The sequence below is a fragment of the Trichechus manatus genome, unplaced genomic scaffold (assembly GCF_000243295.1).
Source record: "Trichechus manatus latirostris isolate Lorelei unplaced genomic scaffold, TriManLat1.0 scaffold00063, whole genome shotgun sequence".
Classification (NCBI taxonomy): Eukaryota; Metazoa; Chordata; class Mammalia; order Sirenia; family Trichechidae; genus Trichechus; species Trichechus manatus.
Genome location: NW_004443999.1, coordinates 7,041,995 through 7,067,417, shown reverse-complemented (window position 1 = coordinate 7,067,417; position 25,423 = coordinate 7,041,995). Strand labels below are relative to the sequence as shown.

The following is a 25,423-nucleotide window of genomic DNA, read 5'->3' as shown; positions in this document are numbered from 1 at the left end:
TGATGTGATTTTCCTATGTGTTGTAAATCCTACCTCTATGATGTTAATGAGGCAGGATTAGAGGCAGTTATATTAATGAGGCAGGACTCAATCTAAAAAATTAGGTTGTGTTTTGAGTCAATCTCTTTTGAGATATAAAAGAGAGAAGCAAGCAGAGAGACACACAAGAGGACCTCATGCTACCAAGAATGATGAACCAGGAGGGGAGTGGTTCCTTTGGACCCAGAGTCCCCGTACTGAGAAGCTCCTAGACCAGGGGAAGACTGATAACAAGGACCTTCCCCTACAGCCAATAGAGAGAGAAAGCCTTCCCCTGGAGCCGGTGCCCTAGTTCGAACTTCTAGCCTCCTAGACTGTGAGAGAATAAATTTCTCTTTGTTAAAGCCACTACTTGTGGTACTTCTGTTATAGCAGCACTAGATAACTAAGAGAACTATCTTGGTCCAAAGGACATATACTCTGCTCCCAGTGCTGCTTTCTTGTGGTATGAGGTCCCCATGGTCTCTCTGCTTACTTCTCTCTTTTATATCTCAAAAAAAAAAAAAAAAAAAAAAGTGCAAGCAAAATAAAACTATGATGACATAGAAATTTTAGCATATACTTTCATTTTAAGAAGCCATGGTGGTGCAATGGTCAAGAGCTTGGCTGTTAACCAAAAGGTCAGCAGTTCAAATTCACCAGCTGCTCCTTGGAAACCTATGGAGCAGTTCTATTCTGTTCTATAGGGTCACGATGAGTTGGAATCAACTTGACGGGAACTGGTTTTGGTGTTTGGTTTTTCATTTAAAGTGCTTGCTGAGTTCCTTAACATTAATTCAAGCAAATCTAGATTTTCTTTTGTTCATCATCATCATCATCTTCTTCTTCAATGTCATCATCATACACTGTTTTTCTGAAATAGCCTTATTTTTATCATGCTGGTTATTAAAATGCAAATGTTAAGTATCTCTCGGAATTTTGTCTGACTAGAAACTTACAGGTTACTTCATTTTACATTGATGTTTAACCATATCAGCCATTGAACAGTAATAGAACAGCTCTTAATGTCTTTCTATTCTTAAAAACAAATAAAATTGTTCATTTTTAATTGTTAACTTTATGTTATGTGAATTCACCTCAATTAAAAAAAAAAATCAAAATCCTTCAAAGCCTAAGTCTAATCCTCAAGCTACTTTTTCACTTATTTTTCTTCTATTTTTTTCTAAGTTCATTAACAATGATTTGATAAAGTGGCATTTTTAGTACACTAATCAAAATTAGAGGTTATAAAACTTGTTTAAAATTTTACAATAGAGAATTGTTAAACAGATTCAGCATGTGACATTTTTACTTAAACTTGTTGGTGATTACAGCTGATGAGAAACATTAATAAAGCCAATAACATTTTTCTACATGGCCATTTTGAAATGTCAGCCACTGCTAATCAATAGACTTTTTTATCTGACTGGTCACAATGGCTCACAAAATGGTCACAATGACTAATTTTGAGATCACTTTCCAGGTCATACCATAAAAAGCTTGATCCAAATAGTGACAAGTTTTGTGTGCTCATGCTTCTTCACCAAGGAAAGGGCCAATTATACTAATGGCAATAGCTCCATTTGTTTTTCAAATGCAAATGATTAAAACGTGAACCTCTTTTACATTGCCACTCTCAAATTAAATTGCATTTTAACTGCACTGACATCTGTCATTCAAACAGATGTCAACTCATAAATCTGACAAAGGACAAATTGTGTATGCAAGTTTGTTGTGTGACAGATGTTTATCAGTCACAGGTTTGAGAACAGTTACCTTTGACTACAGGATACTTAATGATATTTTTGTTAAACTTTAAAAATTCCCCCCAAAATTAATACACTGGTAACAATTATGATCCTATCAAAATTCCAATAAAAACAGTCTCAAAGAAAATGGTATCAAATTATTTTAACTTGAAGTTATGAGCTGACATAATAATTCTCATTGACAAATGCACTAAATCCTCTTCTTAAAAGTTTTACTTGAAAAGTTTATTTCAATGAATTAAAAAATTATTACGAAGTGTCAGTAGTAAAATAAAATAATCCTTTCTATTCATATTATATTTTAGTTATAATTTTATGGAGAAGAGATAAAGAAAGATGCAAAAAAAATGCATATCCTCATGTTTCGCATCTGAAGAGGTTAAATCTGTTTCAGATTTCAAAAAAGCATGTACTTGCGTGGTTGTTTTTATACAATAGCTATTGCTGGATGTGGTGGATGGCTTTTCAAGAAGTAATTAGACGCAAATTAAAAGCTTTTTTGATCTCTGTATGACTGGCTGGGGAGGGAATCACATCCCAAAATGTGTGCTGACAGAATCTGCCCTAACCCTCTGAAATGAGGGCCAGCAGGAGCTCTGTCCAGGGGCAGACTCATGGGGCACCCTCTTTGTCCCCACCATGGGTCAGAGGCTAGTTGGTTGGGAGTGGCAGATGGTTTCATTTGTTGTACATTTCACTCTTCACCAAAATTTAGGTGAATCCTGGCCAGAGATGAAAGTACTGCATTACTGCACCTGTTGCTTTTACTTCAAAAAGAATCAACTCCAGTTGGAAGAGAATAAGGAAAAATCTGTTAAGTTTGGCTTTAGCCACTAAATAAAATGTTCTATGTAGGCTGTATGACTACACAAAGCCTTCAATTAGTTTCTACATTTTCTTCTTTTCATTTAAAATTAAACTCTTGAGGCTTAAAGAAAGTATCTCATATTTAAAGAAAATTATTCTCAGAAAAGTAGTATGTTTATAAATACGTAAGGTCCTTTATTTCCATCATGAATCACAACTGCAAATATCTAAATACCAAAAAGGATCGAAACTTTAATACCAGAGGGGACTGGATTCTTTTTTGTCTACCCCAAACCAAGTTTTTTTTTTCTTTTAAGTGACATTTTAAAAGAATATAATATATGAACATATCTTATATCTACCTGTTTTACTATACCTTGGTGCCAACTTAGTGCTTCAGTGATCGGCTGCTAACTGAAAAGTTGGCTATTGGAACCCAGCAGCTACTCCGGGGAAGAAAGATGTGTCAGTCAGCTTCCATAAAGATTTACAGCCTTGGAAATCCAATGGGGCAGTTCTACTCTGTCCTACAGGGTTGCTATGAGTCATAATCAACCCAACAGCAACAGGTTTTTGTTTTGTGCCCATTTCAAAAACAGTAACACACGGTGTAAAAGTTTTAAACCAAGCATTTATACATTTTTATAAATACTTCATCAATAAATATCTGTCATGAAAATCACAGCATGCCAAGTCAGAAACAGAAATTCTTACATATTTTTTGAGATGTGCATAACTTCCTGACACTCACGGGCAGAAATTTATTTCTCTCTTCTCTTTCACACGACAATCATCCAGTCAATAACTTTCCAGGTAATGCCTGATAATCCTGAAAATGATTCCTGCTGTTGCTTGCTAATTAGAAAATTATATACCTCCAGTATTACTTAATGCATTTCAAGAATGATTCAAAACTTCTTTATATGCTTGTAGTTTAAACGATAACAAAATTTTTAAAAAACCTATTATTTTGGTGAGCAGCCATCTTAGATACTCCTCTGGTCTTACCCCATTCGGGAGCAGGGAGAATGAAGACAACCAAAGACATAGGGGAAAGATTAGTCCAAAGGACTAATGGACCACAACTACCACAGCCTCCACTAGACTGAGTCCAGCGCAACTAGATAATACCTGGCTACCACCACTGACTGCTCTAACAGGAATCGCAATAGAGGGTCCTGGACAGAGCTGGAGAAAAATGTAGAACAAAACTCTAACTCACAAAAAAGACCAGACTCACTGGCCTGACAGAGACTGGAGCAAACCCGAGAGTGTAGCCCGCGGGAGCCCTTTTGGCTCAGTAACGAAGTCACTCCTGAAGTTCACCCCTCATCCAAAAATTAGGCGTATAAAACAAAATGAGACTAAAGGGGCACACTAGCCCAGGGGCAAGGACTAGAAGACATGAGGGGACAGGAAAGCTAGTAATAGGGAACCCATGGTTGAGAAGAGAGAGTGGTGACATGTCGTGGGTTCGGTAACCAATGTCATAAAACAATATGTATACTAACTGTTTAATGAGAAGCTAGTTCTGTAAACCGTCATATAAAGTACAATATATATATGTATATATCAAAAAAAAAAAAAAAAGATTACAGCCAAGAAAACCCTATAGGGCAGTTCTACTTTGTCATATAGGGTCACTATGAGTCTATAGAATCTATAGAGCCCAAAGTAAAAAAAAGAAAAATCCTCACTGAATACCTAAGATCCTCAGATATTCTTTGAACCCACAGTAACTTCACTCGAACAGAAAGTACACTAACATTTCTCTTTAACCACTAGTGGAATAATCTTCTATACAAAAAATATACACATATATGTGGAAACTAAATACAGTACAGAAATACAACCCTTTTCAAGAACATTTCCTGATAATCTATAAAATATTTAAATAATTACTGGTACATTTAAATGTCAAATCTCAGAGAACTATCAGAAAGGATGATATTTAGCACTAAAATAAGCATTTATTTGGAAAGTACACTGAAATATATGAAACAGTCATGTATTCTATTTCTGTTTAAATTTGTTATAAGTAATTTGCCTAAAGTCAATAGAAAAAGAACATTTACTTCAAATAAAAGGCCATTTCATTATTGTTATTAAAAAAACTATTATTTTACTCCTATACTGTCCATAAATGCAATACATTCTTTTTTTGTGTGTGCTTTAAGTGAAAGTTTACAACTCAAGTCAGTTTCTCATACAAAAATTTATACACACATTGTTATGCGACCCTGGTTGCTCTCCCTATACTGTGACACCACGCTCCTCCTTTCCACCCCGGATTTCCTGTGTCCATTCAACCTGTTCCTGACCCTCTCTGCCTTCTCATCTCACCTCCGGACAGGAGCTGCCCATTTAGTCTCATGTATCTACTTAAGCTAAGAAGCACACTCTTCATAAGCATCATTTTATGTCCCAAAGTCCAGTTTAATTTTTGTCTGAAGAGTTGGCCTCGAGAATGGTTTTAGTTTTGGGCTAAGAGAGAGTCCGGGGACCATCTCTTCTGGGTTCCCTCCAGTCTCAGTCAAACCATTAAGTCTGGTCTTTTTACTAGAATTTGAGTTCTGTACCCCACTTTTCTCCTGCTCCATCAGGGGCTCTGCAATACATTCTTGATTCAGCAAGGCATCTGAAGAAATTTCTTACAGGATTACTGTGAACGAGATGGAGAAATCTCAGCTGGGTGACACTGCAAAAGGGCTGGTTTGTACTGAGTTGAAAATTGTACCCAGTGATGTCAGGGCAGATGACCAGGTGGGGTGGCTCTCTATCCACATGGTGCAGGAGTCTCCTTGGGGCCTAGTCTGCAATGGACTAGTTAACACATAACAACATAGAAGACTTGTTCATCACACTCACAGAAGACACAAAACTGAGAGGAATAACTAATACACTGATGGCAGAGAAAAGATTTCCAGTTTGGATGATGAGCCAAAACCAAAAGCAAGATAAAAATCAAAAAGGATAAATATCAAGTCCTGATTCTAAATCAGGGAGACTTGAATTAACAGCATTTCATGTAAAAACTGACAGTTTAGGTAATAACAGAACTCACAGCAGTCAAAAATGTGGGATGCCTTCTGAAGAAAACTAATGGTATTTGAGAATTAGAGTAACCAGATAAAGGAGAGCAATAGCTCCATACGACTTGCGCTGGTCTGCTAGTGGTAGTGTGGTCAGGTCTGGGTGACAAAATCTAAGGAGTATCACTGACAAACTGAAGTATGTACAGATAACCAGGAGAAGAATGAGTCTAGAAATTAGGTCTTATGAGAAGCTGTTGAAGGGCAAGGAAATGACATGGATGGAGATACACACACACATACACACACATGCCAAAACATGGCTAGAGCCCCACAAATGCATACGTGTGCATGTGGTGGAAGCACCCTAAAGTGACTCTAAAGGTAATGGGATGTCACACTAATAATTATGTAGGTTATGCTATATGGCAGTCTCATGATTAGGTTAGCATATATATATAAGCCTCTGTCTTGCTAGCACACACCAGCCTTGAAGAAAAAGCTGCTATGATATGAAATGCCTATGGAGAAGACTCTGTGGCAGGCAACTGCAGATAACCTCGAGGAACTGAGGACCTCGGTCCTACAACCTAAAGGAAATAAATTTTGTCAAAAACCATGTGAGGCTGAAAGAGCACCCCAAGCCTCACGTGAGACCTAGTCCTGACCAACACCTTGACGGCAGCCTTGTGAGACCCAGGCAGAGGAGATAACTAAGCTGTGCCCAGACTCCTGACCCATGGAAACTGAGAGATAGTAAACACAGGTTGTTTCAAACCACTACATTTGTGGTAATTTGTTACACACCAATAGAAAATCAACACAGTGAGCAAACAGAGGTTGGGTAAGTTTTATGTTCAGTGATGTGGTATGAGGAATTTCTTGCACTGAATAAAAGACTGGGCTAGAATCTAGCTACTAAATTATGAATATTCTTTTCAACTATAAGGTACTATACAGCAAAATAGGGGTAGGTGGGGGAGGAGTAAAGAAAAAATTTTTACATGACACATTACTACACATATTAGTGTGTAGTATATTAACTCTACACTACATTCATGATATTAGGTAATAGTTCACTTACTTCACTTGGAAACCTAGAGGACTTTAAATAATCAGAATGTTTTAAACAAGCATAAACAAATACGATTCTAAGAAAAGAGTATTAAATGTAGCTCTTTATTATCTTCTGTTTCCATCTACTTAGTCGCACTTACAGGGCCCTAGTTCAGGCCCTCATCAGCTGGCACCTGGGCCACTCCAACAACTTCCTCCTTAATTGTTTCCTTGCTCCCCCTAACTGTGTATCCCCACTTGCCAGTGTTGCCCCCAATATATTTGGCACCTACAGCCAGAGTTTTTTGACTACTGGCAAATCAGATCAAATCTTCTCTGGTTTGAAACTGTACTGGAGCCTGGCTTTCCCCTGAAGAAGGAGAAGGCAGCTCAGCCTGACCTACAGAGCCTTTCACCATCTGGCCTCCCCTTTAGATTCATCTCTTGCCAGCCCTGGCCCTACCTCTATGCCATACTACATTTAGAGTGAACCACTTAGACTTTCCCCAAAATGGTTATACCACCTCTTGCTCTCTCCCCCTCCCAAAACTTGACTACTGCTTGGAAAGCCTTTCCCTCCCCCTCTTTTTGCCTGGCTAATTCCTTCAATTTCAAAGATGCTCAACCAGTGTGTCACAAACCCCTCACAGGGACTTTCCTAGGCCTGGTGAATATACACCGTTTAGTCTGGCTACACTGAGGACACATGCTTCTACATGGCAGACATCTGTCATACGTGTCACTGAGTTACAAGAGTAAACACCACGTTCTGCACGTTTAACAGTACAAAGTGTGCTGTGATCCAAGCCAGGCTCTCTGAAAGACCATTACTTTACTGGAATGTACAAAAAATTCCACGTGAATATACATGAGAGAATCAGAAACCTTAGTATCACAAGTACTGAAGAGGCATTGTGTGGTGACCATAGATATTTGGAGGTATAACAGAGTAGCAGCAATTATTACTACAGACATGTTTACCTATTGTCCTGCTGAATCTTGGGCTGCACTGTTGTGATTTTCTTTATAGACCTTTCCTATTTTTCAGCAGTCCTCTTCCCTAAACCCCAAGTCAGTGGATAAACTCATCAGGAGATGATAAGGAGTAAGATGTCAGCAATGATGCTAGTGCAAGTAATGATAGTAACAAGTAATGAATCAAATTCTAAAAAATTCCAAATTCATCATGAAAAACAGCTTTCCATGAACAGAAGAATGACCGCGCGTTTTATTGTGTGTTGTATGCAGTGAAAACCGACAGAAGAGTATAAATGTCATTTTATGATGAACGGTACACATCTTATACCGAATTACCAAAATTCTCTTAGGTGAGGAATGGTAACAAAATCAACACAAGTGAAACACTGTGATAAAATTCAAGCATGTGGTAAGGCTCAGGGCACCTGTACTAATTCTCATTTCTTCTTCAAAATGCTAACCATACTTAATAATCCACTGCAGATTTTTGGTATATCTGGATATTACACTAACCAGTTAAGAGTTTCTCAGATCTCATTTCCCCCGTTTTTAAAAATAAAGACTTGTGCCCTTCTGCAGACTTTTTTGTGTCTTTTTTTTTTTTTTTAAATCAACCAATAGTGATTTTATTATCATACAGCAAGTTTTCATTACCCTGGGATAAAGATCACTAGATATTAGAGGAAAACTAACTTAAAATACCTAGGTTCACTACTCTCTTCTACTCAAATCCTTTGAGCATTTTTAGTGACTGCCCCCATTTCTATCTTACACTGTCTTACACCAATATTGGATCTCTCTCTAATTTGGTCTTGCTCTTATTTGGAACACAGCTAGGAAGGGAGGAAACATACTCTCTGCTTGTCTCCAGCTCATTCTGGCTTGAACTTGGTGACATTATTCATGTCACCTTTGACTCTTACCTTTAGTTACGTGCTCCCTTGATCTATTCTGAACACACCCTTTTAAAAACTGAGCTAATAAGAAAGCATCTTTTGCAAGTACAAGGGCTGCCTTAAAAGTTTCCCCTATTTCTTTCTTGGCAAGATTATTAATGATCACATGGTGAAGTTTCTCCTTTATCCTTTTAGGTATTCTTGCCTTTTAAAGTGTCTTTCCCTGTGGACAATATCCATCTTGTCTACAGTTTTTCAAAACATGCTTTCCCAAGTCTAGCAGTGACTCTCAAATAAATGGCCATATTAGAATCTTCAGAAAGCTTTTCTGTATCATTCCCTCTTTCCCATTCCTCACTGATCAGCACTGGCTGAACATCAGTACCTAAATATACAAATTAACTCTTCCTTAGAGACTCTAAGTATAACTAAATACTATTTTCTTTTAAGGCTCTCATTACTTCTATTTCATCAAAGGATTCAGTCTTCTAGGTCAGATACAACTCAGACAATAAATACGGTGACTAGAAGCCAACAAAAAAAGTAGTTAATAAAATATAATAATTCATCAATATTTCATGCTCCACTTCTTCAAAATTTCTGAAAACGTGGATGGGAGTTTGGATGCAGCTTATTTCTCTATCTATGAAGTGTAAATTTGTCTAGTAAATTAATAATGTAATTAATATCTGGAAGAAATAGTCAAACTACCTAGAATAAACACCATCAAGTCACCCAGAAAAACTGATTTACACATAATTCATAAATTAGTTCTGGGAATTCCAGAACACTTACTTGTGCTCATGAGGAACCTGTACATAGATCAAGAGGCAATTGTTCGAAGAGAACAAGAGGATACTGTGTGGTTTAAAGTCAAGAAAGGTGTGCATAAGGGTTGTAGCCTTTCACCATACCTATTCTATCTGTATGCTGAGCAAATAATCTGAGAAGCTGGGCTATATGAAGAAGAACGGGGCATCAGGATTGGAGGAAGATTCATTAACAACCTGCATTATGCAGATGACACAACCTTGCTTGCACTTGAAACACTTACTGATAAAGATCAAAGACCACAGTATTCAGTATGGCTTACATCTCAACATAAAGAAAACAAAACTCCTCACAACTGGACCAATAAGCAACATCATGATAAACAGAGAAAAGACTGAAGTTGTCAAGGATTTCATTTTACTTGGATCCACAATGAACATCCATGGAAGGAGCAGTCAAGAGATCAAAAGATGCATTGCATTGGGCGAATCTGCTGCAAAAGACCTCTTTAAAGCATTGAAAAGTGGGCTAATGGACCACAACTACCACAGCCTCCACCAGACTGAGTCCAGCACAACTAGATGGTGCCTGGCTACCACTACTGACTGCTCTGACAGGGATTACAATAGAGGGTCCCGGACAGAGCTGGAGAAAAATGTAGAACAAAATTCTAACTCACAAAAAAAGACCAGACTTACTGGCCTGACAGACACTGGAGAAACCCTGAGAGTATGGCCCCCAGACACTCTTTTTGCTTAGTAATGAAGTTACTCCTGAGGTTCGCCCTTCATCCAAAAATTAGACAGGCCTATAAAACAAAACGAGACAAAAGGGGCACTCAGCCTAGAGGCAAGAACTAGAAGGCAGGAGGGGACAGGAATGCTAGTAATAGGGAACGAATGGTCGAGAAGGGAGAGTGTTGACATTTCGTGGGGTTGGTAACCAATGTCATGAAACAATATGTGTAATAATTTTTTAATGAGAAGTTTGTTCTGTAAACCTTCATCTAAAGTACAATTTTAAAAAAAAGTGTTCATATGTAAAAAAAAAAAAAAATGAAGTGTTGAAAAGCAAAGATGTCACCTTGAAGACTAAGGTGCGCCTGACCCAAGCCGTGGTGTTTTCAATCGCCTCATATGCGTGTGAGAGCTTGAGGATGAATAAGGAGACCGAAGAAGAATTGACATCTTTGAATTGTGGTGTTGCTGCAGAATACTGAATATACCATGGACTGCAAAAAGAACGAACAAATTTGTCTTGGAAAAAGTACAGCCAGAATGTTCCTTAGAAGCAAGGACAGCGAGACTACATCTCACATACTTTGGACACGTTATCAGGAAGAATCAGTCCCTGGAGAACGACATCATGCTTGGTAAAGTAGAGGGTCAGCAAAAAACAGGAAGACCCTCAAGGAGATGGATTGACACAGTGGCTGCAACAATGGGCTTAAGCATGTTGGCAATCGTGATGATGGCGCAGAACCAGGCAGTGTCTGGCTCTGTTGTATACAGGGTCACTATAAGTTGGAACTGACTCGACAGCACCTAACAACAACAACAACATGCCAGTTCCACTGCTAAGAAGGTTACATGCATCATCTCATTTAATCCTCACAACAGTCTTATTATCCTCGTATTTCAGATGATAAAATTGGAGGCTTGGCATGGTAAAGTAACATGCACAAGGCCACATAGCGTGTAAGTAGGAAAGCTGAGATTTGAACACAAACAGTGAGACTCTAGAGCCTGAGCTACAATGTACTCACTTTAAAATCCTCTAATTATACATTTACTAATGCAGACCAGCTCTTTCCCAATTGATTTGAATCTGTTTCAATTTTTTTTCCATTCCTATGAAATCTATAGATTCACTCTTATACATATGGAATGGTAACATGAATTAAGAATAATAGTTTTTCAGATATAAATTTCCCAACAAACAATATGCACAACCAGTCATCTTGTTCTTTACACATAATTTCCACTCTATAGTCAGCATCTAGTAAGTGCTCGAAAAAAAATTTTTTTAAAAAAGTTGCCAACGAGACAATTCAGACTCATGGTGACCCCGTGAGTGTCAGAGTAGAACTGTACTCCATAGGGTTGTCAGTGGATTTTTTGGAAGAGGATCATCAGGGCTTTTTTCTGTGACGTCTCTGGGTGGACTCAAACCTCCAACCTTTTGGTTGGCAGCCAAGTGCTTTAACTGCTTGCACCACCCAAGGGACTCCAATAATTGCTCAATATCTAGCAAATACTCAAAAATATCTGTTCAATGAAAGGAAAAATGATGGAAGTGGAATTAAGTACATCATGAACAAAGCCAATACATTTCATCAACATTTTAAATCTCTTCTATACCTATTTGATAATACACACCGCTTTAAAGTAATATAGTACAGGATGTAAAATCGCTGCTTTACAAACCAACATGCCTGACCTGACAGTACAGATCCTCATTCCCAGATGATGCTCCGGCAAGGCCTTTCTCTGTCTTCTCCTCCACAGGTTCTTGGTTTCTAAGTCTGTAAACTAACAATAGCTTTAGCTCAAAAGCTTTTCCCACATCTCTCCACCTCTGTCACAAATGCAGGCTTACCTCTAACATAGTTCCCACCTTTAACTAATCCTCACTACTGTGAATTCTCCTCTTGCTGCTGTTGTGTGCATTGAGTCAATTCTGACTCATAAGGACCCTATGTGACAGAGAGGGCCAGCCCATAGCTGTAATCTCTACTGAAGCAGACTGCCAGGCCTTTCTCCCACAGTGCCACTAGGTAGGTTCAAATCGCCAACTTTTCAGTTAGCAGCCCAGCACTTAACCATTTGTGCCACCAGGGTTCTTATCTATTATGTGGACATGTATGTCTGGTGTACGTGTGTGTGTGTGCACATGTGTGCGTGTGGGGGGGGGGTGTGAGTATACAGCCTATATCTGAAATTAGACCATCAGCTTCTCAACCAGACTGCTTTCTTAAATCCTCCATAGAATGCGCTGATTGAAAAATACAAGGTGTTCATTAATGTTTTTGTTGAATTAAAATGAATATTCATCACACTTCTCTGAAGTAGTGCTAACCACACAAGAAAAGATAAATACAAAAAAAATAAAATAAAACAAAGAGAAAATAGCTGGTTCAGCCTCCCTGAATACTTCCAAACTAGGTTTACTTCAATTAATTCACCCATGTTTATTTAGGTTATATGGTTTTTTAAAAAATATGAAAAAGTATTCTTGTGTGGTTTCTATCCTGCATATAAGGAAGGACTCCTCTTTCTAGTTTATCACATGAGGAAAAAATGCATTCAGGTTCATGATTGTCTTAACCTCAAATATTTCATTTTTATTGAAGAATTCAAATGAAAAGTAAAAGACTTCATGCTTGACAATTAATTTTAATCCAAGAAATCATGGAGAAATTCAAGGATGCTAGTCAATTTAATTATCTATTTTGTGTTTTAAAGGTGACTATAAAGTATCAATAAGAAGAATCCTTCAAAACCCCACATCAGTTTCAAACCTGTTTTTTCCCTTTACCATGGTTTGCACAGTAAAAGTAATCACTCATGGGTATGACATAAAGTCTGTGAAATATGAGACACTGTTGTCATTACTTTTGTGAATTACAACTTTTGGTCATATGGGTTTGATATCAATTATAAGGGCAATTCATGTAATATACAGATATATAATAGTGTGCCACAATCTAATGCAATTCACTGTTATCCACAAGGTACCATTACACAGCTCACAAAAGGCCAAACTTTAAGTTCATTGTGAAGGTTATTCACTCACATGGAAGGCTTTTTGTCCAACATTGCTCATAATTCTTATCCAACTAAGTATTTCTGCTTTGTCCAATTAGGTTAAATTTAGCAAAAGGAATATATAAGATTAATCTGAAAATCATGCCTTACACTTTTGTGACCTAATGTTGTCTATATGTGTTGGTGTATTGTGCACGTGGTTTTATATGAATATAAAATAATAATTCTAATCTTACCTAGAAACATATAAAATTATCTTTATAGTGAATCTCTATGTTTATCTCTTAAGAAAATAGCAAAGTCTTTTCTTCACCTTTTATGTATTTCCCTGGATTGAAAAGGAGACCTGGGTACAGGTGGTGCAGTGGTTAAGGCACTCAACTAATAACCAAAAGATCAGCAGTTGGAAACCACTAGTGGCTCCACAAGAGAAAGATGTGGCAGTCTGCTTCTGTAAAGATTTATAGCCTTGGAAACCCTATAAGGCAGTTCTACTCTGTCCTATATAGTTGCTATGAGTCGGAATTGACTCAACAGCAGTGGGTTTCTGGTTTTATTCTTTTACTAATGTGTGACAAACACTTTCTGAGCATTAAATACCCACTGAGTAAAAGGAGAGGATGATTAAGAAGACACAGTATTATCAGGAGTGCTATTTGAAAGAGTTGGTAATCTAATGGCTTCACTAACTCAGTCATTCATTCAACAAGCATTTATTGAGAAGATACTATATACTAGGGCAGCATTCTAGTACTAGAAATACAAATAGATAAAAGTCACTTGCCCACATATGACTCACAGAGGGCAAGTGAGATGGTCACTAGCAATATTACAGAGTGCAACAGTAGAAGTGCACACAACAAACTGAGACCTCAGGTAAAGAGGTCCAGAATGCTTCATGAAGATGGTGACACTCACACTGGGTTTGAAGGGAACTCTCAGAATTTCACCACATGTATGAGAGAGTTGAGAACATACCAACTAGATGGAGGGGCTCATGAAAAGTAAGTCATGAAAGAGTAGGTTACTGTGGGGAAACAAAGTTCAGTATTGATATAGCAGGTGATGAAGGAGAGACGGGTTCAGTCCTGGAAGGGCCCTAGATATCTTGCTTAGGTGTTTGGATTTTGTGCTAGGATGAATGGAAAGCCCGAGTTGTTGAAAGGTGCCATCAAGTCAGTTCCGACTCACAGTGACCCTATATACAATAGAATGAAACACTGCCCAGTACTGTGCCATCCTCCCAATCGTTGCTATGTTTCAGGCCATTGTTGCGGCCACTGTGTCAATCCATCTCGCTGAGGGTCTTCCTCTTTTTCATTGACCCTGTATTTTACCAACTCATAGGGTTGCTATGAGGTGGAAGCGACTCAATAGCAAGGGGTTTTTATGAGTTTCAGGTACTTTACCAAGCATGATGTCCTTCTCCAGGGATTGATCCTTCCTGATACCATGTCCAAAGTATGTGAGATGAAGTCTCACCATCCTCCCTTCTAAGGAGCATTCTGGCTATACTTCTTCCAAGACAGATTTGTTTGTTCTTCTGGAAGTCCACGGTATATTCAATATTCTTTGCCAATACCATAATTCAAAGTCATCAATTCTTCTTTGGTCTTCCTTATTGATTGTCCAGTTTTCACATGCATATGAGGAGATTGAAAGTACCATGGCTGGATCAGGCACACCTTGGTCCTCAAAGTGACATCTGTGCTTTTTAACACTTTAAAGAGGTCTTTTCCAGCAGATTTGCCCAATGCAATAAATCATTTGATTTCTTGACTGCTGCTTCCATGGATGTTGATTGTGGATCCAAGTAAAATGAAATTATAATGGTAAGCCACTAAGAAGCAGTTAATGAGGGCAAAAGACCCCTGGTGGCACAATGGTTGAGCACTTGGCTGCTAACTGAAAGACTGGCGGTATGAACCTACCAGTTGCTCCACAAGAGAAAGATGTGGCAGTCTACTTCCATAAGGATTACAGCCTTGGAAACTTCACAGGGCAGTTCTACTCTGTCCTATAGGGTCACTATGAGTCGGAATTGATTAGACAGCAATGGATTTGGGTTTTGGGTTTAATGAAGGTGAAGGAGGATGAGCTGACTTTTGAAACTCTCAGGGTAATGCAAGACTTGAACTAGAGGAGGGCAAGAGAATAGAGACAGACAGCTGGTTACAGGAGAACATAATAATAATCCAAAGAAGAGAAAATAAAAGTCTGGACCTAGCTAGTATCTGTGGAAATGGAAACGAGGACAATCACTGGGAGATAGTTAAGAGGTACATTTTATAACAATTGGTACCTACTGCATGTGGAACTTGTTGGAAGTTGGGAAAGCTAGAATTGTTCCTTGGTTTCTAATTTGGGCTGTTGGGTAGTTAACGGTACCATTGGTGATACCTTTAACTGAGGTATAAGTATAAAAGGAGATGAGGAAGACATATGAACTCATTTTGGAATTGGTATTTAGGTAACTATGGGACATTCAGGCAGAAGCAGAATATATGAATTTGGTACTCATAAGAGAAGCCTAGGTTTGAGCTATAGATTTGATAGTCATTAGCATGTAAGTGTTAGTTAAAATCATAGGAAAAGTAAAACAAATCACCCAGAGAGAAAATACAATGAATGACTAAAAGCCATCATTTTTGCTGTATTTTAATATGTATGCCAGAAGCTCTCAAACACCGTATTTAGAAATATTGTACTTAAGATTCCACCAACAACAAAAATCTAAAGCAGAGCACTAAACACTAAACAACAAGACAGAAATATTTTTATTTATATTTTTTTTCAAATAAAAAGTATAGAAAGGTAAATTATTTGGAATGAAATACTTCACTCAGAAAACAAAGAAATACATACTTCCATTTTTCTTAACATATGTTTTCATGAAAGCGGTATGGTAAATAAACCACAGCTTTAGTAATTTACAATTATCCAAGAGCTTCAATATAGTGAACTCATGTATTTTGTATCAGTTAACATTCTGAGGTAAAAAGCAAGGATAGTGACAATTTAAACTAATGATTTAAAATTCACATAGATTTAGTGCTACTTTTTAGACTCTTAATTATAAGCTAAAGAGTGAGAAAAGCAAAGGGGGCAGGTAGAAGTCTTATGCAAAGAAATCACTTCTGATTTGGAGCTTATTTGTACTTTAACAGGTTAAATTTCCTGTCTTTCAGTCAGAATAAATGTATAAACATCTTATGAATAGGGCCTTCAGTAAGTGGTAAAAGCACAAATCAATATTTAGTCTCAGACTAGAAGTCCTTCTTTAGTGTATGAATGTATGCTAAGGTGTCAGTTTTATACCGATGACTTCAAAAAGCTAGACAGAACAATGAACATTACATTTCACATGCACACAAACAAAATAACTGTTAAGTAATGAAAAAATACTTGAGTCTTATATCACAGTTGTCCTAAATAATGGCTGAAAGTGGAAAAATAAGTGATAATTTTTTAAAAGGAGACAAACATAATAAGTTTGCATTTTAAATAATATGACAGCCAGAAAAGTAATTACCTGGTATCATAAGGAATAAAGGTAGACTGAAATCATCTCATATTTCAAAATAAAATGAAAATCTTCCAAAGCTCAGTGAGTTTGATTGAGAACATGAGGCAGTGAAGGTTGCTGCTTAATACTACACACAAGTTTTGGAATCAGACGGGCCTAGTTTTAACTCCCAGATCATTACTGGTTAAGTATGTGACCCTATCAAGGCTATCTCTAGGAGCTGCTTCCCCATCCACATATCTGGAAAAATACTAGTATCCACTTGAGAGAAATTTTGTACGCATCAAGTGCAAAGTACTTGGTACACAGTAAGTTCTCAGTTGGTATTACTTTCAATTTCCATTCCCCTTCTCTATTTTTTGTTTTTCCCATAGGACTACTAACATACTACACACACACACACACACACACACACACACACACAATTATCATTATTGTCTCTCTGTTCCCACTAGTACGTAAGCTCCACGAGGACAAATATCTTTGCCTGTTTTGCTCACTGACATATCCTAAACATTTAAAACAGCACAGAGCATGAGAGTCCTTGATAAATATCTATTGAATGAATAACTGGATGAACATGAAAAAGATTACTACATATTATTAATAATAATGCATACAGTATTACTTTGAATCATTGCTAGACCTTTTCACGTTGAATCATGCTTTATAGATCCTTCCACTTGAAAGATCAAATAACGTGTCTTGAGACACTGGTATCAATCATATAAGTTCTCTAAGAAAGAACAATATTAATTTATTTGATTATAAAATAAGAAAGTAAGATAAAGTAGTCCCTCATACAACAAACATTGATTCCACAATCCAAGAAAAAGCAAAGGTGTATTTGTAGAAACTACACTTCAATTTACAATAAAATAGGATGTTATCCCAGAAATTTAAAACTTTAAATCCGGAACGTATACAACTACAAAGAATTAGATTTAAAACATACGTTTCTAGGATGCAAATGAGAGAGAGAGAGAACATGTACACGTAAGTTTTGTCAGCAGTAAGTATATGGCAACAGTAAAATGCATTTATTCTGAGCATCTATTAACCTGTAGTAGGCAGAGATGTTTGCCCTCTGAATTAATAATTAAAATGTAGCTACAATTTTACAAAAACTTATCTCAAAAAGTAAAACAAGTACAGTCAACACACCCATTCTGATCCATATATCATTGTTGCTTTTGTTGTAAGTAGCTGAATCTGTCAACTGTGCTGCTGATCTAGTATCAAGCTGTCCGTTTTTGACAATGTCAGTGACTCTTGACCCTTTGTCACTGTTATATGGTCAGTTTGTGTCCTTGCTATATTGAACAAGAGGGAGGATACTGCAGTAAGAAGAAAGTAGTGATCTTCTTAAAGAGATACTTGCAAGTTTGTGAAGGAAACCCTTCCAAAATTTTTTTTAACCTACAGTTAGGAGAAGGATGTCTTTTTTTTTTTTTTTAACCTACAATTAGGAGAAGGATGTCTTAAAATGTAATATTTGGGAAATGGATAGCTTCATCCTCACCCAGACAGTAAATAAAAACTACACAAAGGATGACTAAGTCACCCAAAATGTCTCCTTTAAAAAAATGCATATTAGATTATGATTTGTTGTCTAAAAATTTTTGCTATGTATGTCAGTTTTTAGTGAGATTTACTCCACTAACTGTGATTATGCTATATAACTATTAATATCTTATTGAAAATAACAACATATTGTCTATAAATATTGATTATACATCTAACATAAGCATTTAAATTATAATAATAAAAGTATGCCTGCAAAAGCAAACATAATATAGAGTAATATTTTTCTGATTCTGAAATTATAAATAATCTAGAAACACTCTTAATGCTGTTCTTTTTACTTTGAAAAAATAGTATTATTGTTCTAAAAACAGATTTTAAATATACAGAGTATTGTAAAACCTGAAGCAAATCCACTGAAAAAGAAAGCATATTTCCCATTTATACTGTACAATATTTTTAAAAAATTAATATGTAAAATAGGTTTAATACTTTTGTACATAAAATAACAAGATAAATTCCCCCAAATGGCTAGTATGACTATGATATATGATTTAAAACGTGGTTCAAGGAAAGAATTTGATGAACTTTAAGATAGAATGTTAAGCAAAATGCAGTGTGTGTGTTTTGACCAAGGTACACTGGCTGTACTTTGTAGAGCCGATCAATAGATATTAGCTGTAAAAAGAGAGATATAGAAAGAAGCTGCAGCATATTTTTTAAATGACAAGGTGAAGGTTTAAACTGTCTCAATCAAGATTCAATTTTTTCTTTCCAGTTTTTCCAGCTGTTCTCTTCCAGTTAAGACGATTCATTGTAAATGAATTTAATTAGTTCCAGTTGATCATAGACAACATTTATACAGATTTACCCATACTTCTTTACCTTTATAAGGCAAACACTAACAAAGACAGTGAGGCTCTGATTCGGGTGTTGTAAGACAACATTCACACTTCACTCATTCTCAACCAAAAGGAAAATTCCATTAACAATTATTCTGCCTTTAGAAAAAGCACTAAAATAACCGTTGCACTTCATATTTTAATTGTTATCTTGGTCAGGTTGTTTTTAAGAATCAAGTCCTGGATTACTAGAAAAACAAAATTAATACAATTATGTACATTAGCCTAATTACAACTTCCAAATAAGAATTCACTCAAAAATATCAGCATATATTTCTGTCATGATAAAATTTCTATTTACTTTATAAGGGGATATTATTAGGGCAATTCCTTTTGAATATCTGAAAAAAATTAATCAGCTGTTTCAGAGCAAATGGTCAAACTGGCCAATTTTCCCTTTTGTAGCAGTTGTGCTAGACAATGCTGGTCACCCCAAAATAAGATTATTGTGCTTGAAACAGGTTTCTCTCAATGCATCTACCATATTTTTCATAATGCAATTTATATAGGATTCTAGTCAATGAAACGAAATATGGTTTTCTTCTCAACCCTCACAAAAATCTATACCACAGCTTAATCAAGTCACACACTCGAAAGGTAATGCGAACGATCCACAGACTGCAGCATGTGAGCTGCTTTGACATGTTAAGGAAGCCTTTTTTAGTTATTTAAATTGGTCGGATATTGAACATTCCTGCCTCTAGTACCCGTGGTATGAAATGAAAAAAAACGACTGATAAAAGCCATCCATCACATATGTTTAACCTAACTTCTTACAGATTAAAACACAGTTTATGTAGCATTAACTGATTCTCCAAACTAGATTTTCATTTTTAAGCCTCTTGGTTAATAATAAAAGAAAAGCACACTTGCGTGCTGTCTCATGGCTTTGGTAGTGCATAATTAAAAAATGTCAATGCACTGATTTAACAAAGCTTACCTGAGTGCTCAAAAACCCAAATTTTATTCCAGAATGCAAACTGAGTTATTCTGCTATCGCAAATGAAACTTCTTTCTTTTCTATGACTTAAACAATTACCTTTTATAGACTAGAAGGCCTTTAAAACTTTGCAGGGAATTAAAACATAGCAACAAACATATTTATGACACTGTAAGAAAAGCAATGAAAATGGAATAAAAGAAGAATTAGTTGTAAAAAATCTGCAAATGAAATCTATTTTCTTTAATAGCTACTGAAACAAATTCCACAATTGTGAAGGGCTAAATGACTTTCAGACAGGTTGGAACTTTTGGAAATCATTTATATTTACACTTAAATTGAATGACTGTTTTCTCATCAATGAGCTGATACATTAAAAAGAATTAAAAAGGAACAAATAGTAGCCACCACCATCATCTCATTTTTACTGAAAACCAAATGCTACCAAGCTGAAAAACTACTTATTTGCAGCAGTGGCACAAGGCTACAGTTTTTTGGTTTTATTTAATAGACTTTATTTTTTGGAGCACTTTTAGGTTTACAGAAATTTCGAGGAGAAAGTACAGAGAGTTCCCAAGTTACTATACTGATACGTTGTTATTAACTAAAGTTCATGGTTCACATTAGAGTTCACTCTTTGTGTTGTATAGTTCTAGTATTTTGATAAATGCATAATGCCATGTGTCTGTCATTACAGTATCATACAGAATAGTTTCACTGCCCTAAAAATCCCTGCACTCCATTTTTTTATCCTTTCCCCCTCCGCCTCTGGTGGCCACTGATATCCTTCCCCTCTCACCCTCTGGTAGCCACTCTGAACACCTGGTAGCCACTGGTCTTTTTACTGTCTATAGTTTTGTCTTTTGCAGAGTGACATATAGTTTGAATTAGGTTTTTTTACCATAGGCTTTGCAAATTTTCAAGGGAGAAAGTTGGCTCCCTCAATTTTTTCCCAGTAGAAGAATGTTAAAGGCATTTAGGTGGTAACAGCTGTTAGATAATGCTCAGCTAAACTATGCTGATATCAGATTATAATAAGCCAATAGCAAATAGCTCTCAACAGGTTCCGTATTATATCAAGAGACTATCATGTCTTTACATTTATAAGCAAATGTAGTAACAGTTCTTTTAGTTCTTAAATGAAGTCTTATGAATTGTGGATGGTATGGGGTCACCATGAGTCAGGGCCAACTCGACATGGAAACTTGAACTTCCTTTAAATTTTAAATTATTATAACACACATACACAAAAGTGTATAATACATATACAGAGCTTTGAAAACCCACCACATAGAGCTTTAAAAGAAAAAGAAAACCTTCCTTTAATTTCTCTTTTGTCCTTTTAAACTTTATTGAAAATTTTAGCATTTTCTTGGCAAGTTTCTTCTGAAATTATTACTATTAAGTTAATATTTATTGCTTCATGATAATTATATATGGTCAGATTTTACATTTTAACCACCTATACCAAAAATAAGTTTATCAGTTAGGTATATTAAGTAGTTTTTATCCTCTGTGCATTCAAAGAATTTGCAGCTGAATCTTTGGGTATCCAGTAATTAAAACTGGTTTAAGTCTATAAAAAGATAGGCTAAACACAGATATATATATAGAGAGAGATATACAGATATGTAGTATGTGTGCGTTTACTTTGTCTACATGCTTGATAATACAAATAAGAATGTATTTATCTCTTGTATTTATTACAATTTATATGATTTTAAAAGGCAGCATTCATTTCTATGGTAAAGGTATAAACAGTGTCTAAGTTTCCTTATACAGCCTATATTACATATACTACTATCACAACTTCAGTAGTCTTCAATTTGCTCTATAATTGGAAAATCTTTCATAACATAATGTGACTATTCCTTTATATGTTTCAAGGCTTAATAATGACCCTAGTCTCTGAATTAGAAGGTCTATAGAAAATCAACTGCGCAGCTAGCAGGTTCATTGTTATATGACAGTGAGCAAACCTGGACCAAATAAACATTTTCACTTTGTTCCACCTGGAGATCAAAAAGGACACTAAAGCGTCTCACAAAAGTAAACATACCATCAATACAAGTTTCCATCCTTTCCATCAACATATTTACTCCTACTATAACTGACCTAAAAAACATTTTACAGTATTGAACAGAGCACCATCAAAATTGCTGTTAAAGATGTTCATGCTTACCGGTCGTGATGTCGTCATCAACAAGGTCATGCTCTTCCTCCTGGACTTTGGTTTCTGTCCCTGAGGCGTCCGGAGCAGTAGTGATAGTCTGAATGGCCTCTGCTGTGACTCCAGCTAAAACAAATGGGAAGCACAGGTTTAGTTTTAAAAAGCTAAAATTGGACCAAAACCTTTAAAGCTATAATTTACTTACTAAATGCAAATCATTTAAAATATATGAATAGATATATCCATATACATATTCACCAAAATTATCAAGAGTCACAAACTAATGAACAAAATATTAACATGTGCTCTATTTTTTATAATTATATATTTACATGGCTACAGACTATATTTACTTCTAAACAAGATCTGGGAAAAACTAAAGAAGGATGCTGAAGTAAATTATATTTTTATTTGATTTCTTTCCATGTTTTTGCTACAATTACTTTAGCTGATTTAGACATAATTATGCTACAAAGAGGGAGGGGAAAAAAAGTAAGTGAAGCACTGCTTTAAAAGTTTAATTCTTTTTAATGTTAGTTTGTTTATAAATTGGAGATAGGGAGAAAAGATGAGGACAAAAGAGGGATTTATGCCCTTGGTCTAAGCTGTTGCTGTTAGGGTGCGGTCAAGTCAGTTCTGACTCATAGTGACCCTATGTAAAACAGAATGAAACACTGCCTAGTCCTGCACCATCCCCACAATCATTGCTATGTTTGAGCCCATTGTTGCAGCTATTATGCCAATCCATCTTGTTGAGGGTCTTTCTCTTTTTCACTGACCCTCTAAATAAGAGACCTGAAACGTACTGCCCCAAAACAGTACAACACTCCCCCTCTATGAAAGAATTAGACATGAGGTTAGAAAACTACCACACTGAAAGAACCTCCCTGAAAGCAAGCAGGTGGACTAGATCAGGGGGTCAAATGCTTCCATTCTGTAAATCACCTGAGAACTTGCTCATTATGCAAATGTCTTTTCCTTACACACCTATCTCCCCATCTTTGATGATACATTTTGCAGTCCCTAGGTGGCGCAAATGGTTTGCACTCGACTACTACCCAAAAGATTGGTGGTTTGAACCTATCCAGAGGTGTCTTGGAAGACAGGCCTGGCAATCTGCTTCTGAAAGGGCGCAACCTTGAAAAGCCTATGGAGCAGTTCTAGTCTGGAACACGAGTTGCCATGAGTTGGAATTGACTCGATTGCCACTAACAACAACAATTTGTATCTACACATTATTTCCAATTTGGCAATGGATAGTAGGTTCTATCAATATTTTTCATATGATTAGCAACAGATACTGCTGAATCAGGTATATACAAATCTCACTGTTAGAAGTAATTTTAGGAATTGAATCTTCTAATCAAATCTTCTTAATAACAATTTCAGTAACTGCATTTATAGGATCCATCCAAATATTTTAAAAACCAAAAACTACAAATATTCAAGAACTTCTTTCCTTTCAAGATGTATTAACTTAAACATTTCCACGTCAAATTCAAACTTGCTGCCTCAGGTTTACAAACACATCAGGAGAGGAAGAACTTTAGTAATTAACCACTACTAATGAATTAGACCTACGAGTACACAGGTCCAAGCCCTAATGATTTAAATTTGCGGAAGAACACCACCAACTTACTACTAGCACCTGTTCAAAGTTGCTCTAACAAAAAAATTAACAATTCTAAATCAATGATCTATGATGAATGCAAAGTAACGAAGTCATCCCTTTACAGAAATGTTTTCATTTGTTGAGTTTCCAAAATAAAATTTTAAAATAAAGGATAGAAATTATTAGAAAAATACTATTAATTACTTAAAGATGGCTAGGAGTAAAATGTGCCCTGGTGGCATCGTGGTTAAGACTTCCGCTGCTAACCAAAAGGTTGGCAGTTTGAAATTACCAGCCACTCCTTGGAAACCCTATGGGGCAGTTCTACCCTGTCCCATAGGGCCACTATGAGTTGAAATCAACTTGATGGCAACGGGCTTGGGTTTTTTTTGGCTTAGGAGTAAAATCGAGCTCTGGTGGCTCGGTGGTTAAGTACTTGGCTGTTAACCCCAAAGGTCAGTAGTCAGAACCAACTGGCTGCTCTATGAAAGAAAGATGTGGCAGTCTGCTTCTGTAAAGATTACAGCTCTGGAAACCATATGGGGCAGTTCTACTCTGACCTATAGGGACGCTATGAGTCATAATCAACTCGATGGCAGTGGGTTTGTTTTGGTTTTGGTTTAGGGGTAAAATAACCACAAAAGAGGAGATAAGAAGGTAAACGTCCCATTCCTAAATGGAGACTTATTCTTTAAATACAAAATCAAAGGTCATTATTTCATATTACTGAATCAAAATAAAATTCTTGAAATCTCCCAATCTTCTTTCCTTGACACTGGATAATTTTGAAAATAATCAGAGAAACAAGGAAAATACATTAAGAAACAAGCTTGGGTACCAACAACTGCTATTATTAGTATGTTCCTTTCCTGTAAAATCAGAGGATTCACAAACAATAAAGCTGGTATTTCTGTCACAATAAAGTTTACAAATCTGGAGACTTCCAGCAAAATGGCTCTCTAGGCAGAAGCACCACGACATCCCTCCACAGCAAAGATCTGAAAAACTAAGCAGAACAGAGAAAACAACGATCCTGAAACCCTAAAACATCAAATGAAGAGATAAACAACTCAGCCAAGCACCAAATGGAGTGAGATAACTGACAGAGAACAGAGAGCAAGGAGAGATTCATGCAGAGGACCCCTATAAGCTAATGCAGCGCGGAGCCACCATCTTGGACTCCTATCGGAGACCAACAAGCGGGGTACAAGAAAGCAGCTTCACGGAGCTTCCAGCTGGAGACAAAACAACCGGTAATTTGCGATATACGCTTTCCCACCACCCACCCTTCTTCACACCCACTCAGCCTCCTCTGCTTCCCACAGCCACAGTCTCTTGTCCGGGAAGCACTGGCTGCTTGGATTCCACCCACCCGAACGGGCCAGCTCTCTGAGTGCTATTAGTTGGCTGCTGATATTGCTTTTTTCCGCTTCTTTTGATTTCTTCCTTACCTCTCACCACCTCCCCCTCCTTTCACTCAAATACCTGGCTCCGTGCACCATCTTCGCTTCTTCCTGAGGGGTGGTGGAGCTCCAGTAATTTGTGATATACGCTTTCCCACCCCCTACCCTTCTTCACCCACACTCGGCCTCCTCTGCTTCCCGCGGACACAGTCTCTTGTCTGGGAAACACCGGTTGCTTGGATTCCACCAGCC

The 25,423-nt window shown here is 36.8% G+C and overlaps 1 protein-coding gene across 2 annotated transcripts in view; it reads right to left on the bottom strand.

The window, feature by feature from the left end:
• WDR7 (WD repeat domain 7) overlaps positions 1-25,423 on the bottom strand; it is a 426,984-nt gene that overhangs the window by 213,164 nt on the left and 188,397 nt on the right. For both annotated transcript variants that reach the window (XM_004379257.2, XM_023733984.1), the window contains one exon: positions 22,169-22,282. In XM_004379257.2, coding sequence (XP_004379314.1) covers positions 22,169-22,282 — 114 coding nt within the window. The remainder of the gene's footprint in view (positions 1-22,168; positions 22,283-25,423) is intronic.